Source organism: Alexandromys fortis, unplaced genomic scaffold (assembly GCF_014885135.2).
Source record: "Alexandromys fortis isolate MF-2015 unplaced genomic scaffold, M_Fortis_MF-2015_v1.1 scaffold_28, whole genome shotgun sequence".
NCBI lineage: Eukaryota > Metazoa > Chordata > Mammalia > Rodentia > Cricetidae > Alexandromys > Alexandromys fortis.
Genome location: NW_026067901.1, coordinates 8,777,087 through 8,801,274, shown reverse-complemented (window position 1 = coordinate 8,801,274; position 24,188 = coordinate 8,777,087). Strand labels below are relative to the sequence as shown.

The following is a 24,188-nucleotide window of genomic DNA, read 5'->3' as shown; positions in this document are numbered from 1 at the left end:
GTAGCTTTGGAGCCTGTCCTGGAACTAGCTCTTGTAGACCAGGCTGGCCTCGAAACTCACAGAGATCCGCCTGCCTCTGTCTCCCAAGTGCTGGGATTAAAGGCGTGCGCCACCACCACCCGTCGGCATATTTATACTTTTAAAGTTCATTAGGAATTTCTGCTCTGGAAATTCTCCCATGTGCTATTAAGGTTTTAATGATTATTGTAATAACTATTATAAGGAGCCAAGATCTTCCTCCACTTTCAACTTATATTCTTTTTTAAATATTTATTTATTATGTTTACAATATTCTGTCTGTATGTATGCCTGCAGGCCAGAAGAGGGCACCAGATCTCATTACAGATGGTTGTGAGCCACCATGTGGTTGCTGGGAATCGAACTCAGGACCTTTGGAAGAGCAGGCAATGCTCTTAACCTCTGAGCCATCTCTCCAGCCCTTCAACTTATATTCTAAGAATATATGTGACATTTTGTTTTTTCTTTCCCCCCTCCTCCTCCCTTTTAAAGATAGGACATCACATATCTCAGATTGCAGCTCCAAACACCATCATACCTGTGTTATGTGGTCCTGGGGTTCAAACTCAGAGCTTCATAAGTACTAGGCAAGCTCCCTACCAGCTGAGTCACACGCCCAGCCCTTCAAAGGTATTTCTAATAGACATTGAACTTAACATTTTAATATTTCATTTAATCACCATATTGCTCAAAAAAAATTTTTTTTTTTTTTAAAAAATGTGAGTTACAAGGCCAGGGACATGGCCCAGCAGGTGAATGTGCCTGCTACCAAGCCTGACAACCTGAGTTCAGTCCTTGGAACCACATGGTAGAAAGAGAAACCCAGCTCCTAGAAGCTGTCCTTTGACCTTCACACATACGCAGTATTATGCTACCCACATACATATAAAGTAAAAATGTAATTTGAGGCTGGAGAGATGGTACAATGATAAAGAGCACTTGTTTTTCGTGGAGGACTTGGGTTTGGTTCTTAGCTGCTCCTTGGTGGCTCATAACCATCTATGATTCTGGTTCCAAGGACTCTGACACCTCCTTCTGACTACCACTGGCATCAGACACACATGTGGTATATGTTCATTCATACCTGCAGTAAAACACTCATATAGATAAAATAAGTCTAAATGTTTTTAACATAAATATACGTATATTGTTGTTTACATAATAATGAGTTAACCAAAGATATAAGAGCTAGCCAGCAATACACTTAAATGATTGGTCATGCTGTGATTTAAATAATATAGATTCTGTGTGATTATTTTGGGAGTCTGGGTGACTGGGAAATGAACAAGCAGCCTCCTCCAACAGTTGTTGTTTGGTTTTTCAACAACTCTTTGTAACCCTGGCTGTCCTGGAACTTGCTCTGTAGACCAGGCTGTAGAGCCGCCTATCTCTGCCTTCCAAGTGCTGAGATTAAAGGCGTTTGCTACCACCTGGCAAATGTAATAATTTTTAAAAATGAGCTGTCTCTGAGATCTCATCAGGCTCATTAGTCCTACCTTTGACAGTCCTGTGTACGGCACGGCCTGAGTGTAAATCCTGCCATTCTTTTTAGCTCTGCTGTCATAGTCACTGCCTCTAGGCAGGCCTCATGATCCTCCCATGACTGCATCCTGTTTGGTTATATCATTCTGGTTGGCCAGAAAAAAAAATCTTAAAATTAGGAGGGATTACGACTCCCTCTGCTCATACTCCTGGAGTCTCCTATTATTTGAAGACAGAACGTGAAAAAAAAGTCTTCAAGCTAGATTTTTTTTTAATATTTATTTATTTATTATGTATACAGTGTCCTGCCTGCAGGCCAGAAGAGGGCACCAGACTTCTTTACAGATGGTTGTGATCCACCATGTGGTTACTGGGAATTGAACTCAGGACCTTTGGAAGAGCAGGCAATGCTCTTATCCACTGAGCCATCTCTCCAGCCCTTCAAGCTAGATTTTTCCACCCTCCTGCTCTGACTTCACACCAGCTAGAGGCTATCATGTGCTAATCTTTTCCAACAGGTGTTTCTCTCCATACACCTTTGGATCTTGCTGTCCCCTTTGTCCAGGAATGTTCTGCCATCCAGTTTGAGACATGAAAGACAGGAAGAACATGGCTTATCCCTTTCTCCTGCAGGCCTGTAAGTTGGCAGCCTGCTTTCGCCACCATCTGAAACTGCACCTTTACGCTGGTCTGCTCGCTCACTTACCTTCGCCTGGCCACTAACTTACATCTATCTGGCTTGCCACATCACACACACTTTTAGCTGTGATCTGTGTTCCTCACTGAAGTCTTTGGGAGCCAAGGGAAGGATCGTCTGCTAATTTTGTTCATTGCTAGTTCACTTGCCTTGCATACTACAGGCATCCAGCAAGCACTTGCTAAATGGGTCATTCCAAAAATAGCTTTGTGTCCATCAGCTGCACTGTCCCCTACTCACACCAGCCTTTCCAAGTGGAGAATTCTGTAGAGGCAGAGAGAGTGTCCTGTTCACCACTGAGTTTCCAGAACAGAGTCCTATCTATGCTCAAAAAACATGATTTCTAAATCTGATTTGCATGTGGGTTCTTAGCATCTGGAATCTTAATTCATTCAAGTATGCAGCTGTATTTACTGAGTGCTACTTCCCCTTCCATAAAGGATTATTATTGGTTTACTCTTTGTTCCTTCTTCTTTTTTTTCTTTCTTTCTTCTTTTTTTTTTGGTGGGGGGAGGTTTCGAGACTGTATAGCCCTGGTTGTCCTGGAACTAGCTCTTGTAGACCAGGCTTTGAACTCACAGAGATCTGCCCCTGTTTCTGCCTCCCGAGTGCTGGGATTCCAGGCATGCACCACCACCATCAGGCTTGTTTCTTTCTTTTGAGACAGGAATTTGAAAAGATAGTCTGCAGCTCAGACTATCCTTGAACTCTTAGTAATCTTCTGCCTCAGCCGCCTAAGTGCAAGGCAATACTATTTCAGAAGTACTGAAGGCAAGTCTATAAGGTTTGTAGCTCTTATGTCCAACTTAGTTTAACGTTACTTCACCAAGAAAATACGTGAGACTGAGGTAGCATGTTGCTGTAGGAGATCTTGTGTGCCCTCACAGGTGGGACTGCCTGGCACCCTGGCTTCCGGCCTGGGAGGATGCCACAGGCCTCTGTAGCGTTGCCCAATAGCCCAGATTGGTACAGAAGGCATGTCCATGTGTGGATTAGGCAGGTGGACCCCACTCCCTGGCAGACAAACAGAAGTAGTCCCATGGAACAGGCAAAGGTTCTAAAGCGAGAATTTATTCCAAGTGCACGTGAGAGGTTGGACAGCCCTCTCAAAGCCTGCATTATTCCAGAAAGGCACATATTTCAGCGTGGGTAAGAAGCCCTCATCAACGTTCTCCTAGCCCTTCCATTCTAGCCTGAGCCGGGGCAGGAAGAGGGTCTCTAACAAAACACAGGCACCTAAAGGCTGAGAGAGAATTATACAGCCTCATTTTTTATTAGCATCTACCAAGACAGAAAAAAAAAATCAAAATCCTCCCACTACTCCAATCCCACCTCCAGCTGGGCCCTAAAGGAGTAGTATCTGCCTGGGGAGCCCCTGCCACCAGAGCTGTTCTCAGAACTGGGCACGTGTGCATGCCACCCCTTATGCCTGTGAACTGGCCACAGGTCTCTTCCTCCCCCAGGTGGGGACAAAAGGGCAGCTGGTCTTTCTCCTGTCCTCAGCTCTCCGTCCTCTTGGGAACTTTGAAAAGATCAGCGATGTCCAACAGTGCTTGGTGGATGTGGTTCCCAAAGCGCTGGGCACTCTGTGGGCACAACTGAGGAGCTCAGATACGTTTTCAGGACAGTCCCCACCCCTCTGTGCCCACAAGAGGATGGAGTGTGCTTCTGGGATACCCCAGGTAGTGCCTCGTTGTGAGACCACCCCAAATGGGAACAGGGGAGACTCACCGTCTCGGAACTTGAGAACTTGCTGGAAATGTGGAAGAACATAGTATTTTCACCTGCGATCATGTAAGAAACCCCATAACCATCATCTGCCACCTGGGGACAAGAAGCAAACAAGACCCAAAAGTCAAATCAATGTATTTTCCCCTTCCCGCAAGATTCACAGGAGGCGGGCCCATGTTGGACACTGCGTTCTTGAGGTCAGCCCCCACTCTCATAATCCAGGAAATAGTATGCAAACCGAAGGACTTTGCCTCTGGTTCCAAGACTGGAACTTCTGTTTCTTCTAAAGGATGCTGTCCCTGTGTTTGGGGGCTTCCTCAGGGACTTACACTATAGATCACCCCCCTCTTTGTAACAATCACTACTCTTCTGCCAGAGTAGCTCATGTTCTCCTCAGAAGAATACAGCTCTGAAGGGCCCAGTGTGTTGCCGTGTCCCCTGAAGACTACACTTGGGCACAGTGATGCCGCACTAGGAAGGCAGGAGGAATGGGTAGGTGCTGGCACCTGCGTCCCTAAGTCAGCAGCTATCACTTTACATTCACACGGGTCCTCCCTCAATAAGGTGCTTGTGCCCATGTCTGCACCCCTTAAACTGAAACTCCAGGGTCCCGGTGCTGCCAGCCACTCTCCTTCTGGGGTACTCACAGGGCCAAAGCCACCTCCAGCACCCAGATGATTGGGGTACTGATTTGGGTCAAACATGCGGATCTGGTACTGAGGAATCTGGCTGGTGGAAAGGCTCCAGGGTTCCGAAAGCACCTGTAACAGGGAGGCAGAAGCCTGTCAGACACGGGGCACTCAGTGTGCACCTGTCCTATCTGCGGTGCTTCACTGTAGACACAATCAGCCAGGCATGGTGGTACACTCCTGCAATCCCAATACCGAGGAGGCAGAGGTAGGAGGATCACCCATGAGTCCAAGGCCAGCCTGCTCAGCATAGTGAATTCCAGGCCAGCCAAAGCTACATAACAAGACTTAGTCTGAAATAAGCAAGCAAGACAAAAGGCACTATTGGAGAGCACAGAAATGGGCATGTGTGGTGCAGGAGTCCCCTGAACTCCCTATGTTCCTCTGCCCCATACTGAAAATCTCAGCATCTGCATAAGCTCTCCACCTTTGCGGTTGCAGGTTGCACCGTAGCTGCCTTGGTCCCCTCTGACTTGCCCCTCCCTGCCCTCAGCCCGTACACTCACTGACTGGTAGAGCACACGTGTGTCTCCTTTCCCTCATAAGAGTGCTAATTCCACAGAGCCCTATCTATCGCAAGAAGGCCTTGCTTTGGGCCTAAAGGCAAGGGGATAGAGGTCACACCCAGCAACTTTACTGACCTCAGCCAGGAAAGGAGACCTAACCCCCAAGTACTTGGAGACGATGTAAAGGCAGAAGAGGTGCCTGTCGATCCCAGCCCCAGTCATGGCCAGGCGGTACATGTTCTGGTGCTTTTCAGAAGCTTTCCGGAAGAGCTCCTGGAGGTCTTCTTTCTGGGGGTCAGAACAGAAGGGTCAAGTGGCCCTTGAAGTAAACAGGGGTGAAGGAGGAAGAGAGACAAGGTGTGGGGGGCTCACCTTATGGGACCCCTTCATCATGGCCTGCACAAAGGCTGTGGACTCACTGGTACAGGAACGCACAGTCTCAGTCCGCCCCTCTCGGAACATTCTCGTCATTGAGGCCTCGTACGTCAGGCAGAATTTGCCTTTGTCCTGGGGTACACAGTAGGTCGAGTCAAGCAGGTGGACCCTGAGGATGCCCTGCACACTCAGCAGCCCTCAGAAGCTCCTACCCGGAAATGAGCCAGCTGCAGGGCAATCTGTACAAAAGCGTCGGGGCTGGTCCGACACTTCTTGATGAGGCCTTTGCCAAAGGGTAAGAACTGGAAGCAGAATAACTCCACATCGTCGGCCAGTGCCTTGGCCACCTGGTACGAATTCTCGATGGCTTCCCGGCACTGCCAAGAGGTGGAAAAGGGTCAGTTGAGGGCAGAGTCCTCCAGGGAGGCCTCTAGGTCTAAGAGGTGTGAAGTCTAGGTGTTGGATGAAAGAGTCGGCCCAACAGCTTCTGAAGACACAAATGACAGCCTGTGAGGACTCAGCACGAGGCCATGCTGAGCCTGGTGCAGAGGAGGGAACACTGATCTTGGACATGGGTCACAGATCTCACTATTTCTCTGAGCAGACACCCTGGGGTCTCCGCTCTCCTTGTGGCCCACATGGCACCCTTCATCCTGAGGGTGAGATCTAACCCACCCATTCCTGGCCTGCATACCTGCTCAGGAATGTCCCACTGTAGTCGCTGAGGGGGTGTCAGCGTCCTGTTCAGTTCGCCCACACAGTGTCCAGTCTCCGTGTAACCCAGGTGAAGGGTATCAGTGCCCAGGACAAACTGCAGGGATAAATCAAAACTGAGAAACAAGCATCATTGCCAGTAGCTGCCCTGAAGGTTCCCTCTCTAGGCCTTTACCTCCCAGAGGTGCCCAATAATGGGGGCATCTGCCCATGAGTGTTCTGCGTTGAGGCCCAGTGTGCCATTCTTGAAGGAAATAAGAGTGAAAGATTTGTCGAACCACCTGTAGGAGTAGATCAGGGTAGACCCAAAGCTGGGAAATTACACAGATCTCCAACCTCCATCCCTAACCCTATACTGCTAACGCTAATGAGTCAATTCTAATTACTAACCCGCAACTTAACCTTAACTCCTACTGCTTTTTAAAAAATTTAGCGGGGTGGTGGTGGCGCATGCCTGATGTGGAATTCCCCTCTGTATGCTGGTTAATAAAGAAACTGCTTTGGACCTATAGCAGGGCAGAACCGAGGTAGGTGGGGAAACCTATATTGAATGCTAGGAGAAAGAGGGCGGAGTCAGAGGAGAAGCCATGTAGCCCCGCTGGAGACAGATGCCGGAACTTTACCCAGTAAGCCACAGCCTCCTGGCGATACACAGATTAATGGAGATGGATTAATTTAAGATATGAGTTAGCCAGAAATATGCTTAAGCTATTGGCCAAACAGTATTGCAAATAATTTGGTTTCTGTGTGATTATTTCAGGGCTGAGCAGCTGGGAACAAACAAGTGGCCTCAAACAACACATGCCTTTAATCCCAGCACTCAGGAGGCAGAGGCAGTTGGATTTCTGTGAGTTCGAGGCCAGCCTGGTCTACAGAGGGAGTGTCAGGACAGCTCAAAAGCTACACAGAGAAACTCTGTCTTGAAAAACCAAAAAAAAAAAAAAAAAATTAAATTACATTTGCATGTGTGGAGGTCAAAGGATAACTTTTGAGAGCTGGTTCTCTCCTCCCATCCTGTGGGTCCTGGGGTTTGAACTCAGGTCATCAGGCTTGGCAGCAAGGACCATCACCCACTGAGCTATCTCACTGACCCCCATCTCTATTCTTAATCTTCCACTCCAGCCTTAACTAGTACCACCTTACCCCTAAATAATGCTACCTACCCATTAACTTTGACCCTGACTTCTACTTTAATCTTCTAGCCTATAATTCCAATCATTAAATTTTTTTTTAAATTTATTTATTTATTATGTACCAAATGTTCAGCCTCCGTGTATGCCTGCAGGCCAGAAGAGGGCACCAGATCTCATTACAGATGGTTGTGAGCCACCACCATGTGGTTGCTGGGAATTGAACTCAGGCGGAAGAGCAGTCAGTGCTCTTAACCTCTGAGCCAACTCTCCAGCCACCATTAAATTTTAACTATAAACTGAGCAGTGGTAGCACATGTCTTTAATCCCAGTACTCAGGAGGCAGAGGCAGGCCTGGTCTACAGAGAGAGTTCCAGGATAGCCAGGACTACACAGAGAAACCCTGTCTCGAAAAACAAACAAACAAACAAACAAACAAAAAAAGAAGAACTCAGAACTCTAACCTCTGTCTGTCCCATGAGTTCGGGGCACCTACCTGTTGTAGCAGTTACCATGCAACAAGGCCTTGCCGTAGAGGCTAAGACTGGACTCATCGTCAGGGTTGTAACAGTGAGATTCTTCGTCCAGGGCGATAAAGAAAGCAGCACGCTCAATGGCATCCAGAGAAGTCCTGTTCTTGCCAGAGCTAAAGAAGGTCTGACGTGCCTGTGCCCATTCTACCCTGGGGGTGGGTATAAGGACGGGTAAGCAGTTGAATCCAACTTTTTATCAGGGTATCTTAGGATCTGACTGAATGAGGAGACGAGATGAGGTGGTGCCACTCGGGTATCCTGTCCTTACCACCCTTCAGTCTGTATTATGTGCCTATCCTGGGGGGCCCTCTGACCCTCAGTTCTAGGATAGAGGTAGCGCCAAGCTTTTCTTCTCATGAAGCCTTGAACCTGGGCCTAGCCAAGCCCTCCCCACAGGCCCTGGGTACCTTCCTCCTGCGGTGAGGGCTGCCAGCTTCTCCTCCCCGGGTTGAGGCGGGGAAGAGTCATCCAGGATTCTCTGGAACTGCAGCTCTAGGTCTCGAGGCTTGAGCAGGCGAGAGCCCTCATAGAGCCACACCTTGAAGAAGCGGCCTTTGTGGTAGACGGCCACGTGTCTGCTCTCTGCCAGGTGCTGTAGCACGTCTGTGACAGAAGCCAGTGGGCAGTTGAGGCGGGACCTCAGTGAAAGGGCTCACCTCCCACACACAGGCGGCCCCACAGACTCTGCTTTGCCTCATATCTGACCTGGGCCTTCCTTCGTTTCCATGCTAAGCTAGTGCCTGTGCCCCAAGTGAACCCCTCCCACTGCTTCTTTGGGCTCTAGGAGGGATAGGCCGTCTCCTCCTGAATTCCACTACCCCAGCCGTGCTCCTTTCATTGCTCTTTACTCATGACTGCCTTCCTTGGTACTCGGAAGCCCTGGAAGGACATCACCACGTCTGTCCATAACAACTATCTAGTAGTCACAAACTGACCGCTTCTCACAATCCTGAGACACTGGAGTGCTGGAGAAAAACAGTAGCTGGGTATCTAGCTGTTGTGGCTAGGACTTCCTCCTGAGGGGTGCCCGGGAGGGGAGGACTCCTTTTATGGAGGCCTCGCTGTAGCCCCGTACCTGTTTCCTTGCCTGGGATGCGTGTAGTGTTGAACATCCGCTCCATCTGGTAGGAGCACATGGGTACCATGCCCAGTGCCATGACCTGGGAGGAAGGCCCAGCATGGCTTAGACTCAGACCTCCTTTCCTTACCCCACCCTTAAGCCTAATGGAACTCACAGGTTTGATCTGTTCACGGTCCAGTTTGCGGCGATACATGATCATAGCGTGGACAACGTTTCCCAGTCGTGCGGCTTGCACATTCGTGTTCCTGATAAGCACAAAATCCTACAGACAGAGCAGAGTCTGTAGGCTGGGCTCCTCTGTGTGGGTGTCCCCAAGTCTCACTAGCCTGAGGAAACTTCAGGGGCCTGAGGGATTGTGTCCCCTGTCTATGTTCCATCCTACATCATGTCAGGGTGAACTTGCAGAAATGTGTAACTGGCAGGCTCCTGCTCCGACCAGAACTGTTCTCTGCCCATTCATACTCTGCTTGTTTTGCTTCAAGGGGGTTCTACCACAAAACAGCAAAAACAAATCCTTGATTTGGACAGGTGGCAAACTGCCAGAAAGACAGCCAATGGATGGGGGGAATTCCAGGAGGTTAGCGGTGTGAGTTTTAGACATCAGGGGAAACTGGGCCCTGTGCAGCAGGAAGATCAGCTACTTGTCACCAGTATATGGACACCAGTCACGCGAAGTGAGGCAGACAGTGACTTAGTGCTAAAAGAAGCTGCTAGTCATCCTGTGGTCTCACTTACAATGGGACAACAGCAACGTATGTTTTAAGAAGCTCTCTGAAAATGGTGTCAAGGTAGCTGAGAACCTGTGCCTGAGAGGCCAGGAGTTAGGAAGCAATGGGGTATGGTATAACCGGCCTGAGAAATTCATCGGAGTCTCAGAATTCTTCCTCTTGTCACGGTCCCTACCACCCAGGCCGGCTCTGGACTGCTGTGCCAGGATCTTTCCTCCCTTTCTCTTTCCCTCAGGCCTCACTCCCTAACCCCCACTCACCCATGGAAACCGAGGCAAAGGCTCTGGGATGTCCTCTAGATCCTTGTTCCAGAGCTGGGGACAGAGCTGGGCACACAGGAGCCCTAGGAGGCCCTGGTTCTTACCATGGCATAATAGTTGCTGTTCACCATGATGGGGCTCCTGCCTCGGAGGTAGACGTACTCTTCCCACCAGTCGCTGACCTGTGGAGGGTCAGGTGCAGGTTAGAGCTGAGGAGGCCGAATCAAGGACATGTGGATAAGAGCGAGGCCGTCAGGGCAAACTTACATAGTTAGTTGCCCACCATGACTTGAGAATCAGGTATTTCTGCAGTCTGGGGGCGGTCTTGTCCTGGAATTCTTTGGCCAGTGTCTCCATGCGGTAATATTCTTCATCATCCAATAAGGGCCGCACGGAATCCAGGTACTGTCCAGCCAAATTATTATCATGACGATGGCTACACCGCCACATTAACCTTCTTACAACCTCTCCTCAACCAGACCCCATTCTTCTCAAGCCAGCCATTTGTGGAAAACAGTCCTGATAAGTTTGGGCTGGTCCTCTGAAGCCGGGACTTTGTGCTCTTTGATACTCGGGCTCTTACCCGCTGAATCGTGGCTGGCACACTGGGTACGGGAAGCTTAGGCAGAGATGTCTGGAAGCTATAGAGCATGGGCCGACGACTGGACAGAAGGCGAACACAGATCTAAAGGTACAGAGTACAGTGTTGGGGTGGGACTTAGCAGGAAGAATGAACACAAACTAGAAGATGACCAAGTCCTCGGGACCATCCCAGCTCCCTCAGGACAAACATGCACCAGGCACTGTTGTCCAGTGTGCCTCTCCCTTCTTGCTCGGTACCCCAAATGAGATTCCCCAGATGCCTGCCCACTCCGGTGCTTCTGCTCACAGCCCAGATCTTGGTGGCATTGCTGGTCTTGCTGTGCATCTCGAACATCCACCCGTGGTAGGAAAGCAGCAGCTTCAGGGTTTGCCGGAATAGGAAAATGCCTGTCGCCCAGATGCCGGTGGAGAAGATGACCATGCTGAGAAGGTCCCGGGTCTGTGGGGTCCCATAGGGGCCATACCTATTGGAGAAGGAGGCAGGCTTCAGGGTATCCCTTTGAGCTCATCTTTTGGGGAATTCTAACTGCAGCTGATGGCTGTAAACTCTCTTGGAGAAGACATGAATGGAAAAGACCTCGCTGGGTGCACCCAGGTCCAAGTGCATCAAGTAAACAAAGGGCCTTGGAACCGGGAGATGTAGTCCGGCGTGTGAGAGGGCCCCTCGGCTGCCAATGGCTGCCTTCCTGCATCTGTCCTCTACGGGAATCCTGGCCTTGGGAACAGTCTTTGCTCTTTTTCCTAAAACTGGTGTCTTCCAGGTGCCTTACCTGTCAGGGAGGTATTTCTGGATGCAACACACCAGCCCCATGGAGATGTCCACCTTGCAGTAATTGGCACCAACTGTTGCCATGACAACAACAAGCCAGCTGGTGGGGCTGCCAGGGTACACACCCCTTAGGATGCCATTCTGTGGGAGGGGGGAAGAAACAGGCATCTTTGTGGAGTGAGAAAATGTAATTCGGCGCCCGGGAAGTCCTGAGAAAGGGCTCCTGGTCCTGCCTCAACCATTCACTGTGTTCTTCCTCCGCTCACATCTACAGTCTATGTCCCAGCCCATCTTCTTCACGATCCTGCCGGCTTCTGCACTATTGGACCCTGTCTAGAACCAGCAGTATTGCTGGCCAGAGGCGGAAACAGCCGCTGACAAGAAGACTAACTGCGGACAGGTGGCTTCTGCCTAGGCACCTGCTGGGAAAAAAAGAGACCCCGAGAACCACCTGTTCCCACACCTTAATTCGAATAAGGCGTTTCTTCCAGGAGTTGATTCCAGACTGATAGATGTGTCTCAGAGCCTCCCGACTAAGCCGGAAGTCGACTCCATCAGGGGTCACAGTGAACTGGAAAGCTACTGCCTGGTGTGCTTCCGCCATTCCGGGGAGGGGGGTTTAGTCAGCACCTAAGGGTAGGGGCAGAAGGTGCTTAAAGCGCTCAGCCCAGCCCCGCCCCCGCCCATCCACCTCTAGCTGAGGCTCCGCCCCCACCGCCCCACCTGGTCTTCGCTCCCCACACCCCTCCCCCCCCCCCCCCCCCCCCCCCCCCCCCCCCCCCCCCCCCCCCCCCCGTGCTCCAACGCTACGCGCCCCGCTGGGCCCTCCCAAGCCTGGCTAACCGCCGCTGCCGCCGCCGAACCCTCGTGGGGTTCCGGACAGGCCTATCTGCAATGGTGCAGGAGTCTGGCTCCAGGTACCCCAAGGACGGCGAAGGGCGGTTTGGGGTCCGGGAAAGACGCCCAGGGAAAGGAGTGGGCTTGGACAGAGCCTAGGTTTAGATGCGCCCACAGTCCTCGCTCAGAAAGCTAGGCCGACAGTAAAGGCGAAGAGTTGTGGGATGGAATGGCCCTGGGTCCGGCTGGCCTCCTGTGCTGGTCCCCCACTCACAGCTCAGGTTTGCTTCAGTCGGTGTATGGGTCTGGCCACTCTGGCCCATGTCCCCACGTCCTTCAGGCCTGGCCCCGCCCTGCCCTCACTGGGAACTTGACACCCACTCCCAAATTGGGGTGGAGAAAACAGATTTGGGCGGAAACCAGAACCCCCTCCTTTTTGGGGGGGGCACCTAGGAGAGGTTGGCAGGGTTCCCCCACAAGCCTGCTGAAGGTTGCTGGAAGGTCTGGGACTGGGGAGTAGAGGGTCTCACGTGAGCATGGTTGCATCAGTGCTAAAAATAGCCGAATGTAGGGAAAAGGTCACCAGGAGTCAGCTCTGCAGCCTTTTCCCTTATTTCAGGGCTCAAGGTTGACAATCACATCCAGGGCCCGCTGTTGCCCCACCCCCTCCAAGTCTTCTTCCCCAAGTCAGTATTTGTTACTGGTAAACTTGAGCCCGGGAATATTATGGGATAGGAAATCTCAATGCGTGGAACGGACGGACCCCTTGCTATTTTTAAGCATGGTGCACTAAAGAGAAACCACTTAAATCTGCATCCCTCGGTTTGTACTTCTGAAGAAATTCATTTATTTAGGTACACGGTCCCAGGGGTTCCCAGATGCCCACCTTGGTCAACTACTCAAAACAGGGGGACAGAGGTCAGCTATTTTAACAGCTGTCTCACTTAAGAGGCACAGCCCAGTCTCTGGGGTCTCTTCTTTGCCCCTCTCTCCAAGGTCCTGCCCTGGAGGCTGCAGGAGGAATCCGAGGTGGGGTTGGGTAGTCAAGATGACGGGTGGCAACTGGTCAGCTGCTCCTTCTGCTGGAAGTAGAACCGGAAGCGAGACTGGGCATATTCCTAAGGAAGGGAACGGGAATGCAGAGCAGCAAGAAGGCTTGGAAGCAGGAGCCAAACCTGCTGTGTTCTGCCCACAGCCACCGGGGACTGCCTGGATCTGCTGGAGGGCGTGACCAGTGCTCTCCTCAAGCCCCACCCAACATGCCCACCCAAAGAGCTGCTTACCAAGTAGCCAAACTCTATGGTGGACATGGATGCCTGGAGGATGGACCACAGACCCCAGAAAAAATGAGATGCCAGCGCATACCTAGGGAATGGGGGGGGCAGGAAAAGGGGGTGCAATCAAGAGTATTGCCTGGCTTCCCCCAAGGCTCGTCAGTTTGTAAAGCTCCAACTTCTTCCCCATTTTACTAATCTTTATCCCAGTGTGACTTATTTTTTTTTTTGGGGGGGGGGTTCACGACAAGGTTTCTCCGTGCAGCTTTGGAGACTATCCTGGCACTAGCTCTGTAGACGAGGCTGGCTTTGAACCCATAGAGATTCATCTGCCTCTGCATCCCAAGTGCTAGGATTAAAGGCGTGTGCCACCACTGCCCAGCTCTTTTTCTTTTATGCTAGCCTCTGATGTCATCTTTCACCTCTATCCTTCCACAATTCTCCCTTTCCTTCTGTCCTCACTCCCCCTTTCCTTCTAAATCCTCCCTTCCACCCTCTCCCCTTTCCTTCTATGTCCTCCCTCCCTCCCTCTTCCCCCTTTCCATGTCCTCCCTCACTCCCCCTCCCCCTTTCCTTCTCCATCCTCCCTCACTCCTGCCCTTCCCCTCTTTTCTTTTTTTGGTTTTTTGAGACAGGGTTTCTCTGTGGTTTTGGAGCCTGTCCTGGAACTAGCTCTGTAGACCAGGCTGGTCTTGAACTCACAGAGATCCGCCTGCCTCTGCTTCCCGAGTGCTGGGATTAAAGGCGTGCGCCACCACCGCCCGGCTCTTCCCCTCTTTTCTCACCGATTGACTTCTATCAGCAAATCTTCTTCCAGTTTCTTCTGCTCCTCTTCAGAGCGGATCTGACCTTTCTGGACCTCTGCCAGATAATGGCGAATGAAATGGAGCTAAGATCAATGGACAAGTGTCAGGACTGAGGAGACTGTGGAATATTACCCTTTCTAGCCATTCTTTCCTTTTACCAAAAATAAATAAAAAATAAATAAAAATGTTTTTCTTTTCCCAACCTCCAGCTACATACCTGCTGTCCTCTAGTGGGGTAGTCTGTGGGCCTTGCTTTGTAGAAAGGCCATTCCTCGTGGGTATAATCATAAACCCACTCACAAAAATGATTCCCAATGTCAAAGCCCCTGAGGGAAGAAAGCAAACGTCCGTCCGTGGGCAGCTGGGATGTAGAGATGAAGGCCCCGCGGTCTGTCTGAGCAGAGTCCTGCAGGAACAGGCCCCACAGGAGGCTCTCCTCCCACTCTTACCTGTAGTTATAACTACTGTACTCAAAGTCAACCAGCATGAGGCTGTCGTCATTTTTCGGCTCTGAGAGCAGCAGGATGTTCCCTGGGGGCATGGGGTTGTGGTCACGTCAAGGCACGCTACCCCTTTCAGTGTGGGCTTGGAGACTCACACTTTCTCATACCTTCCTGGATGTCATTGTGGCAGAAGACCACTGGGGATGGGGTGGCTTCTAGCAGCTTCCTGCAGAGGGAGAGGGGCACAGGTGGTAAGGCCATGTGACTACAGCCACCTTCCAAGGCTAGCCCTGGCTCTAGCCCTCAGCAAAGCTGGGGAGGACACTGCTGAATGCCAGGTCTGCCTTCACCTGAGGTTGCCCATCTCATCCTTCAGGCTGTACGTCTCCAGCAGGTTCATCTGGGGGAGGCCAGTGGAAGGCAGGTCCTGGATCTGCTTGAGGTACCTGTAAGCCCCCCAACAGGATACATTCACTCTCCTACCTACGTTTTAGGTCGAGTTTTCCTGTCCCTCTGACTTGGCTGGGAAACATGAGAGTCCATGACAGATATGGGGAAACCTGTCCACTCAACTAGAGGTTGGGTCAGTGTAGGTGTCCCATTCCCAAATTTGACTCACCGCTCCATGGTCCCGAACAACCAGTGGGGCTCCTTAGTGAAGGGCATCTCCATGCCATGGAAACGGGCCATCTTGGTTGCAATGGCTCCTGACAACACTGGGTCCCGGAGCTCTTGAGTTTTCAATGGTCGGCTCTGTACCCAGTAACCTATCAGGGTGGTGAGGGGGCTGGGGCGGGAGGGGGAAGGGACATGGGATGGGAGGAGATCAAGGTCTTAGGGAAATTTCCCTACCTAGGATGTGAAGGCAGACATTGGGGAAGGGGAAGGACTTGGTATAAAAACAACAACAAAAACTGGGCTCTTACTGGGAGGTACTGTTCCAGGCGGCCCTCTGGAAACACTCCATAAAGTTGGGGCCCTAGTGACCTCTCTGCAAGAATGGCGAACATCACACTCTCTAATACCAATGAGTCTACACCCTGAAGGAAGATGACAAAGGGTCCAAGTCAGAAAGAGCCAGAAGTATGTGGGCCTGAGTGCAAAGGGATGTTTTCTTCATCCATCATAGCTGGGACTTCAGGTCTTACTGACTGGGGCTTCTGGAGCAAAAGCTCTAGATGGTCTACGAGCATCAACATACTCAGATGCACAATGACAAGTTTCTGCTGTGCTCACTTCAAGTTACGGCCCTCGCTCCCCCTCACCTGCAGGATGGCCCCATACAGTCGTAGTAGCACCTCGCGGGGCTCCTCGCCCACACTGGGCAGGTGGTTCGGTAGCGAGCATCGGAAGAGCAGGTTGCTAAGGCCTCCGCTGCAGATCCACACGGGTCAGGCTCAGCAAAAGTCGCCCGGATTGCTGAGACCCACCCTAGTCCCTATTCCCGAGGAGACCTCACCACGCCCTCAGGAAGATCCCGACCCCCGCTGCAAAGCGATCTGCAGATCTGGTCCTGGCCCCGGCCCCTCCCCCGCGGAGCACCGACTGCGTGGGAATAGGGAGTGTCTGGAGGACCCCGAGGCTGACCCCTGACCTCACGGGGCAAATGCTCAGCTCCTCCGGCCGGGCTCGACGCCAGGCCCCGCCCAGGTACTCCCGGCACCACTGATAGGCTCGGCGCTGCGCGTCACGAGACAGCGAGGAAGCGCGCCGCCGTTGAGGGATGGCCGCTGGGCACTTAGCATCCTGCAAACTGTCTTTGGTCAGGCAGCCGCCGACAGCGCCTCCTCCGGCTACACCTGTCCCGTCCGCCGCCATGACGTGGACTCCGTTAGGCTCAACGCTTGCCGGTGCTCAGCAACCTTCAGGTGGGCTTAGCTCCTTCCGGCTCTGCTCGGTTCCGCTTCCGGCCGGTCCGGAGCGTCTCTGGGCGTACTCGGCTCTTGGCGACGGCCTTCGGCTTGCTTCGTGGTCCCAGTCCTGGGACTGTTTCCAAGTCAAGTGAGAGTCTCAGGGGTGCGGCGTTCAGGGCAAGGACCGACGGCTCTTTTCCCTGGCGGGATGCGGTCTGGTCCCGCCCTGTGGGCGGGTCTCGGTTAAGATAGGGCTCCTGCGTGGACCGTGTCCCGAGCCGAGGAAGTGACGTAGGCCAATCCGGAGCGCCGTGGACGGTTGGACTTTAGCCCAGCAACGGTGACCCGGAGCCAGGCTCTGGCCAATGAATGGGCGATGGTGCTAGATTGCGACTTCCTTATAGCACCTGCGTTTTTGAGATGCCCGACTAGTGCGTAGAGTGATCGAGCACACAGTGGCATTTTGGTGAGTGAATAGAAGAATGAGATTTTAAATTCCAGCAGTTCCCCTTTCCACAAGGCAATATGTATATGTAATGCTGGAAGGCGAAATTGGAATCAGCACGGCGTCTCCAGCACTGCATGGACCGCATGAGCACTGTGAATGCGAACCAACACAATAAACTTAAATATTATGAAGTGGATTTGTGTGTGTGTGCGACTTCTGTTAAATATCGGGACGCGACTTCTGTTAAATATCGGGACGCGGGGGACGACGACATTAGTGGTCAGTTCAGAAAGGAAGCCAACACAATTCATAATTCCTTTGAAGGATGAGGTTTATTAGAATGTAAGGCCTCGAAGCCATGCTTGCACTTCGGGATGGTCAGAGAGAGGATCACAGAAATCATAAAATATATGGAGCTCTAAACGTGAGACCCCCAAGTTAAGAGTCCCCTTTAAAGTCTAGGGAGGAACTTCGTTAACAGTGTGTAAGAGAGGTAGGCATAGTGGTGCAAGCCCTCACTCCCAGCATTCAGGAGGAAGAAACCCGGTGGTTAGTTACCTGTGAGTTCGAGGCCAGCCTACTCTACAGATCGAGCTCCGGACCAGCCAAGGTTACTCAGTGAGACCCTGTCTCAGAAAAGAGATTCCATGAGAAGGAATGGGGGAGCGTGCAGAGGTGCTGATCAGAGAGCAAGCAGGCTTCAATCTCCGGAAACCCCCGAGGAGTTTCTAGACCAATCTCCCAAATAAAAGAGGAACTTGGCTTTTTTTTTCCCTCCTTTTATTTTTTTTTTAAATTAAACTTTTTAGGGGTGTCAGGAAGTTTCACATCACTTTAGTTAAACATAGCTCATATACAGGACAAAGAATATGGAGCCAGGTACCAGGTAAATCATGGGCTGTTCAAATTCACAGAACAGGTAGTGTAACTGGTCCCACTGAGTGAGAGAGAGGCATCCCATGATGGGGGCTGTGGGAACTGGCCTGAAGATGCAAGCTCACGGTGTCAGGTTGGCGCTCTAACATTACTTGGAACATGAACTTTGTGGAGAGTGAACTTTGTAGGCGATACATTGTGTTATGTTGCAATGTTAAGAAGTTGGAAGGCCTGGAGATATTTAGTGGTGATTTTATTTTTGGCTCGTTTGAAAGCGGGGGTGGGGAGTTGGTGGTGGGGAGTTATGAGCTCCGCCTTCTGGGCAGAGGTTCTAGGTGAAAGTGGCCTTGATTCTACTGCCTGAATTTTATTTATTTATTTATTTATTTATTTATTTATTTATTTATTTATCTATTTATTTATTCATTCATTTATTTATTTATTTGGTTTGGGTTTTTTTGTTTGTTTGTTTGTTTTTGTTTTTCTATCGAGACAGGGTTTCTCTGTGTAGCTCTGGCAGTTCTTTGTAGACTAGGCTGGCTTTGAACTCACAGAGATCTGCCTGCCTCTGCCTCCCAAGTGCTGGGATAAAGGCCTGCACCATCACCCGCCCGGCTCCAATCTTTTTTTATATAACTGCTCCTATCAGTAAATCAAATAAGGTCTGAATTGGCATGATTTGTCCTTTAATTATGGTTTATTAGAGGTCAGTTTCTTAACCTGCGAGTCATGACCCTATGAGGTTGACTGAGTGTGGGGATTGGTGAAAGATTTGGCAACACTAAAGGTTTCTGAACAAGTAAGAACCAGAAATTCATTTTTAAAAACCAAACATAGAATTCAAGATGTCTCTGATCACCAGACAACATCACTATAGCCTTGGTTGTGAGCACACGGAATGTATCCTTCAAACTGTACCTCTGTCATACCACTAAGTGGGGACATGTACCTTAACAGCTTGGCAAGCATTTGAGACTGCTGGATATTATAGAAACACTGGTAAGTGAGGTCGGTTTCCTGTCTCTGGCCAAGTTCTCGTCCATTCTTCCTCTAAGAATAGAGGCAGTGGTGGTGCATGCCTTTAATCCCAGCACTTGGGAGGCAGAGGCAGGCGGATCTCTGTGAGTTCGAGACCAGCCTGGTCTACAAGAGCTAGTTCCAGGACAGGCTCTAAAACTACAGAGAAACCCTGTCTCGAAAAAACAAACAAACAAACAAACAAACAAAAGAATAGAGGTGGGAAAACAGCAAAGGGGGAATGAATAACTTTATTTATCAGATGGAAGTAAATAATTCCAAGGGTCTTGGTGGCAAGAGATCTCTCTGAAGTGGCTCTAAGCATATTTCTGCCATTCTGTACTATATATTTAAAGCCACACTCTCAGTACTGATAATTACAAAATCAAAATACCAATAATTTTGGAAAAGTATCAAAAGTCAGGCAAAATTTAATGTTTTGGTGTGGATTTTGTTTGTTTGTTTTTGGTTTGTTTTGTTTTTGAGATAGGTTTTTTCTGTGTTGGCGTGGCTGTCCTGGAACTCACTCTACAGAGTGACCAGGCTGACCTTGAACTCAGAGATCTACCTACCTCTACTATTCTTGAGTGCTGGGATTTAAGGTGTGAGCCACCACTGCCTGGCCAAAATTTAATGTTTTATGTAAACATAAGCATGTCTATCTCATTAGGCAGCAACTTCTTCCCATCTTAATAAATGGGGTACAATTATATGTATTCCTAATTGAAGAGTCCAGGAATAGAATATAGAAATAAAGGTCCAGAAATATAAAGGTGCAAGCCCAAACACATTTTGGAAGAAAAATAAATAAAGCTGGTACCCACAGTTAATCTTTAACGAATACTTTCTGCATTAAGAGCAGACATCCCCTGGCAGTCACTGTGTACATAGGTAAACTTAACAACCGTCTTCTGCCTCCAAGCTTCCCAGCTAGGCAGGTACTGGGGACAAAGGTTAGCTTCTAACTATTGCCTCTATGGGACCCTCTGCTTGTATTCCCTTCATTTTTAACTGTCCCCCATGTGACCCTACTCTCTGCCTTGCATTCTTGCAGGGACAGTGAAAAGTGGCTGTGTCAGCAACAGGCTTTCGCAAACATCATAAGTTAATATCCTATAACCAAAAGCTGTAAAACTGCAAATGTAATGTACTTTAAGCCTGACCTCAAGGCTGTAAATGCTCTTTGACCCACACCTGGTACTTGGTTTTACTATAAGAGGAGGCCCCAAACCAGCCCCCATGGCCGCAGTTACAGAAGGCCCATCTCTGGCTTGTGGTCACAGCTATAGCTGATAAGTTTGTGTGCCCTATGGTGATTTCTTTTTTCTTTTTCTAGAATAAAGTTTCCTTCTGGTTTAATAGATTTTGGTGGTCTGTTCCCCGTCATTGCACGACCCCTGGACCCAACACTGAGAATTGTTTTTAAGTATTTTATGAATTATTATTATGAATGTTTTGTGTACTCACTTGATACTACCTATATACCGAGGCTGAGTATCGGTTTCCCAGGTAAACAAAGTCAGTAGTTGAAAAAGTTGATGAATCCCTATTAGGAGCAGGCACTCCTAATGTTGGCTTCTTTCTTTCAGTGACTTTAGTAGATTTGATTTAAAGCAGAGAAAAACAGAGAATCTTCAGGAAATCTGAAAAACAGACTCTGATATGGACCTTCAAGGGAAGGCAAGTAGTCCTGTTGCCTAGTTTTTCTTGCTTCAGTTTCTCCAAGTAAATAGTTATAAATGAGAAGTTTGAAGTCCAACTCACACAAAGTTTATTGCAGCCAAAGATAGCACACGCAGAGAGTACAGTACACGAAGTCATAGCTTAGCAAAGATCACAGTGTGTGCGTGTGTGTGTGTGTGTGTGTGTGTGTGTGTGTGTGTGTTGGTGGAGCAGCATTTGCCCCTGGGAGTGTCCAGATGGTCCACAGCTCCCTTCTCAGGCCAAACTCTGACCTATATGCAATTGTAGGAAACTGTAGGTACAAAAAAAGGCCTAGAAGGAATGCCTTGCAAGGCAAAAGAAGACCTCAAGGACAGGAATGAGGAACTTAAGAGGTCAAAGAGACTGCTTGCTCAAGTTCTGCTTGCAGAGCTAGCTCTTTAGGAGCTTGCTAAATAATACCTAAACATCAGTGGGGGAAAAATGAACAGTTTTTCATCCCTAAAGTGAACCGACAGTCCTGTGTCCCTGTGTTGCTCACAGCTGTACTAGCTGGGATAGATTTGTAGATGTTTTTTGGAGGGTGTAGTACAGGGCTGAGTCCCTCTTCTTGAATTAGACCTGCCAGGATGTACTCTGTGGGTTGGGTCATTTCGAATGACTGCAGGAACCTGATTGGGTGAGGTAAGGTGGGGAGAGCCTTTGAAGTTTCTGCTTGTGTTGGCCAATATCCTGGGTTTAATGAGAGTGAGGGGTAGTTAGCTCATCCATCTTACTAGAGAGAAAAAAAAAAAGCCTCTCCAGCATGACCAAGAACATGGAAATAAGCCATCTCAGTTCCAAAGGTAACTGGAGCCGGGTGCAGTAGCAGACGCCTTTCGTTTTAGCACTTAGGAGGCAGAGGCAGGTGAATTTCTATAAGTTTGAAGCCAGCCTGGTTTACATAGTGAGTTTCAGGACAACAGCCAGGGTTGCATAATGAGACTTGTCTCCAAAACAGGTGGTTGGGGGGTGTAGTATTTTAGATAAAAATGGCCCCCATAGGCTCATAGATTTGAATGTTTGGTCACCAAGGAGTGGCACTATTAGGAGGTGTGGCCTTGTTGGAGTAGCTATGGTCTTGATGGAGGACACGTCACTGGGGGTGGACTTTGAGGTTTCAAATGCTCAAGCCAGCCCAGTATCTCTCTTTCTGCTGCCGATGGATCCAGCTGTAGAACTCTCAGGCTTCTCCAGCACCATGTTTCCCTGCATTCTGCCATGCTTTCTGCTATGATGACAATGGACTAAACCTCTGAACTGTAAGCCAGCCCCAATTAAATGCTTTCCTTTATAAGAGTTGCTGTAGTCATGGTGTCTCTTCACAGCAATAGAAACCCTGACTAAGACAGAGAGTTTAGTCTGACCTGATTCAGGATGTCTCTCCCCAGCTCTCTGTCTATTTACAGATGAACTATCTCCTATCTTCCCTCAGTCTTTTGGAACCATTTGAGAGGAAACTTGAAGCACATGTGTCTGCGGTCCTGGAAGCTCAGTCTGCACAAGATAAACTTGATGGAAGAGCAGCTTGGGCTGGTAAATTATGTGTTCTAGCATGGCACTATAACGGAGAGCCAGAAGCACGAGTGTTTAAACACTGAGTTCCCAATGGGAGGAATATGAGCCTGCAGAGTCTCCTTTCCTCAGGGGTGGGGGAGGGGAGGGCGGGTCTGTATCCTTTCCTCTACCCCAGGACCCCATTTTGGTACTCCAGGTTACAGGAGCCCTCACTTCACCAAGCTCCACTCTTAAATCCCTTTTGCTGAGAGTGAAGCCATTCCTCTGTTCCTGCCATAGCTCTCAGGACTCCTACTTGGTGCCTGCTCTGTTAAGGTCCCATTTGAGGTGTCTGCCCTGCTTAGGAATGGGAGTCAGAGGGAGGGGAAGAACCTGGAGTCTGCAAATGGGGATGGGGGCAGGAAGTGTGGTGTGAGGTGGTTGGAGGGAAGATGAACAGCAGATGGCTAGACCAGCAGCACAAGCCAGGATGCTGATCACCACTGCGAAGCTTGCTACCTGGAGATAATATTTCTTTCTTACAGAAATATTTTCAAGTAAGAATGTTAAAGTTAGCCAGGTGGTGGTGGCACATGCCTTTAATCCCAGCACTCAGAAGGCAGGTGGAACTCTGTGAGTTTGAGGCCAGCCTGATCTACAAGAGCTTGTTCCAGGACAGGCTCAAAAAAAAAAAAAAGTTAATAAACTAGACTTAGCCTGGGTATATTGCCCTTAGGTATGACTCCCTCTTCCACTGAATAGTTCCTGGACTATTCAGAAGTAAAACTGTTGACTTTTGATATCCTAATCTCTGTGATCTGGAGTTTCACCTTATTGACTATAATCTTGTCACAGTGATCACCATCCTGTGATCTCTTTTAAATTTCTTAGCAACCCCTTGAAGTTAATTTCATAACTTACAAAAGCTATACATATGGCCATTGTCAAGATAAATGAAATATTACTATCATTTGAGAAGCCCACTTTGAGAAGTCCTGGTTGGTTTATTTTTTTATTTGTTGTTTTATTTTGCTTTGTTTTTGTCAGCTTGACACAAAGTCTGCTGAGAAGGGAGAACCTCGACAGAGAAAGTCCTTCCGTCAGGTTGGCCCATAGGCAAGCCTGTAGGTCATTTTCTTGATGGATGATTTATAAGGGAGAGCCCAGCCCACCGTGGGCGGTGCCTCCACTACTGGGCAGGCGTGTCTGGCGTATATAAGTAAACTGAGTCTGTGCAAGCCAATAGGCAGCTCTCCTTCCTGGCTTCTGCTTCAACTCCTGCCTCCTCTGACTTCCTTTGGTGATGGACCGTGATGTGGAATGGAAGCCCTTTCCTCCCCAAGTTGCTTTTGGTCACGGTGTTTTTTTTTTTTTTTTAATCATCACAGCAATAGAGGCACTAAGACACCCATTCCCTGTTCTTGGACATGCCTCATTCTTTTCTTGAGCACCTTTCTATTAACCCCTAAGCTTAAATGTGTGTTTCAAATGTCTTTTAATAAACTCTAATTCTGCCTCATACTGGCTTGTCCTGAAAATTCCTTTCTTCAGTAAGACCATGATTCCAGTTTTACCTGAGTCGACATCTCTGAAAAAAAAAATTCCTCAGGTTGCTGGGGGAGGTCCTGGAATAGTGTGGATCTGTCTCTAACCCGGTTGCTGCTGTCTGTAAGAGCAGGTTTGGTGATCAGCATAGCTTGGGTAATGCCCGAAGGAAATGTCTTGGTGTTGCATAGCAAAAATACACATATAAGTTCTTTCTCTACCTCTACCATGGAACCAGGACAGCAAAATATGTGCAAGCATCCCCATTCATATGGGATGATAGGGCCCAGGGAGGCTTACATGAACAACAGACAATAAAAACGTGAACCGCGGGCTGGAGAGATGGCTCAGCGGTTAAGAGCACTGGCTGTGCTTCCAGAGGACCTGGTTCAATTCCCAGGACCCACATGGCAGCTCACAGTTGTCTGTTACTCCTCATACAGATATTCTTGCAGGCAAAACACCAATGTATATAAAATAAATAAGGGAAATCTTTATGTGAAAACTTACCTAATTCAGGCTTTAAAAAACAAAAAACAAACAAAATGAAACAAAAAACCAAAAACCTGAAACGC

The 24,188-nt window shown here is 49.4% G+C and overlaps 2 protein-coding genes across 6 annotated transcripts; both read right to left on the bottom strand.

Annotated features, from left to right (window-relative positions):
- Positions 1-3,149: 3,149 nt before the first annotated feature.
- Positions 3,150-12,831, bottom strand: Cpt1b (carnitine palmitoyltransferase 1B). Of its 3 annotated transcripts, none has more exons than XM_050130330.1 (19): positions 12,160-12,831; positions 11,780-11,946; positions 11,318-11,457; positions 10,834-11,011; positions 10,528-10,629; positions 10,212-10,349; positions 10,049-10,126; positions 9,111-9,218; positions 8,951-9,035; positions 8,283-8,478; positions 7,839-8,024; positions 6,388-6,493; positions 6,193-6,309; positions 5,711-5,875; positions 5,496-5,630; positions 5,259-5,411; positions 4,576-4,689; positions 3,929-4,021; positions 3,150-3,783 (listed from the first exon to the last, which is right to left on the bottom strand). In XM_050130330.1, the coding sequence occupies exons 2-19, from the start codon at positions 11,918-11,920 to the stop codon at positions 3,697-3,699; spliced, it is 2,322 nt and encodes a 773-aa protein (XP_049986287.1). In that variant the 5' UTR covers positions 11,921-11,946; positions 12,160-12,831; the 3' UTR covers positions 3,150-3,696. The 3 variants fall into 3 exon arrangements, with proteins under 3 accessions (XP_049986287.1, XP_049986278.1, XP_049986269.1); XM_050130321.1 differs by having other exon boundaries at positions 12,238-12,831; XM_050130312.1 differs by having other exon boundaries at positions 12,428-12,831.
- Positions 12,832-12,964: 133 nt separating this feature from the next.
- Chkb (choline kinase beta) lies at positions 12,965-17,083 on the bottom strand. Of its 3 annotated transcripts, none has more exons than XM_050130341.1 (11): positions 16,271-17,083; positions 15,942-16,050; positions 15,603-15,716; positions 15,296-15,429; positions 15,027-15,122; positions 14,844-14,902; positions 14,683-14,764; positions 14,451-14,559; positions 14,213-14,316; positions 13,437-13,518; positions 12,965-13,271 (listed from the first exon to the last, which is right to left on the bottom strand). In XM_050130341.1, the coding sequence occupies exons 1-11, from the start codon at positions 16,492-16,494 to the stop codon at positions 13,197-13,199; spliced, it is 1,188 nt and encodes a 395-aa protein (XP_049986298.1). In that variant the 5' UTR covers positions 16,495-17,083; the 3' UTR covers positions 12,965-13,196. The 3 variants fall into 3 exon arrangements, with proteins under 3 accessions (XP_049986298.1, XP_049986303.1, XP_049986308.1); XM_050130346.1 differs by having other exon boundaries at positions 15,296-15,443; positions 16,271-16,419; XM_050130351.1 differs by lacking the exon at positions 16,271-17,083 and adding an exon at positions 16,136-16,263 and having other exon boundaries at positions 15,296-15,443.
- Positions 17,084-24,188: the final 7,105 nt, after the last annotated feature.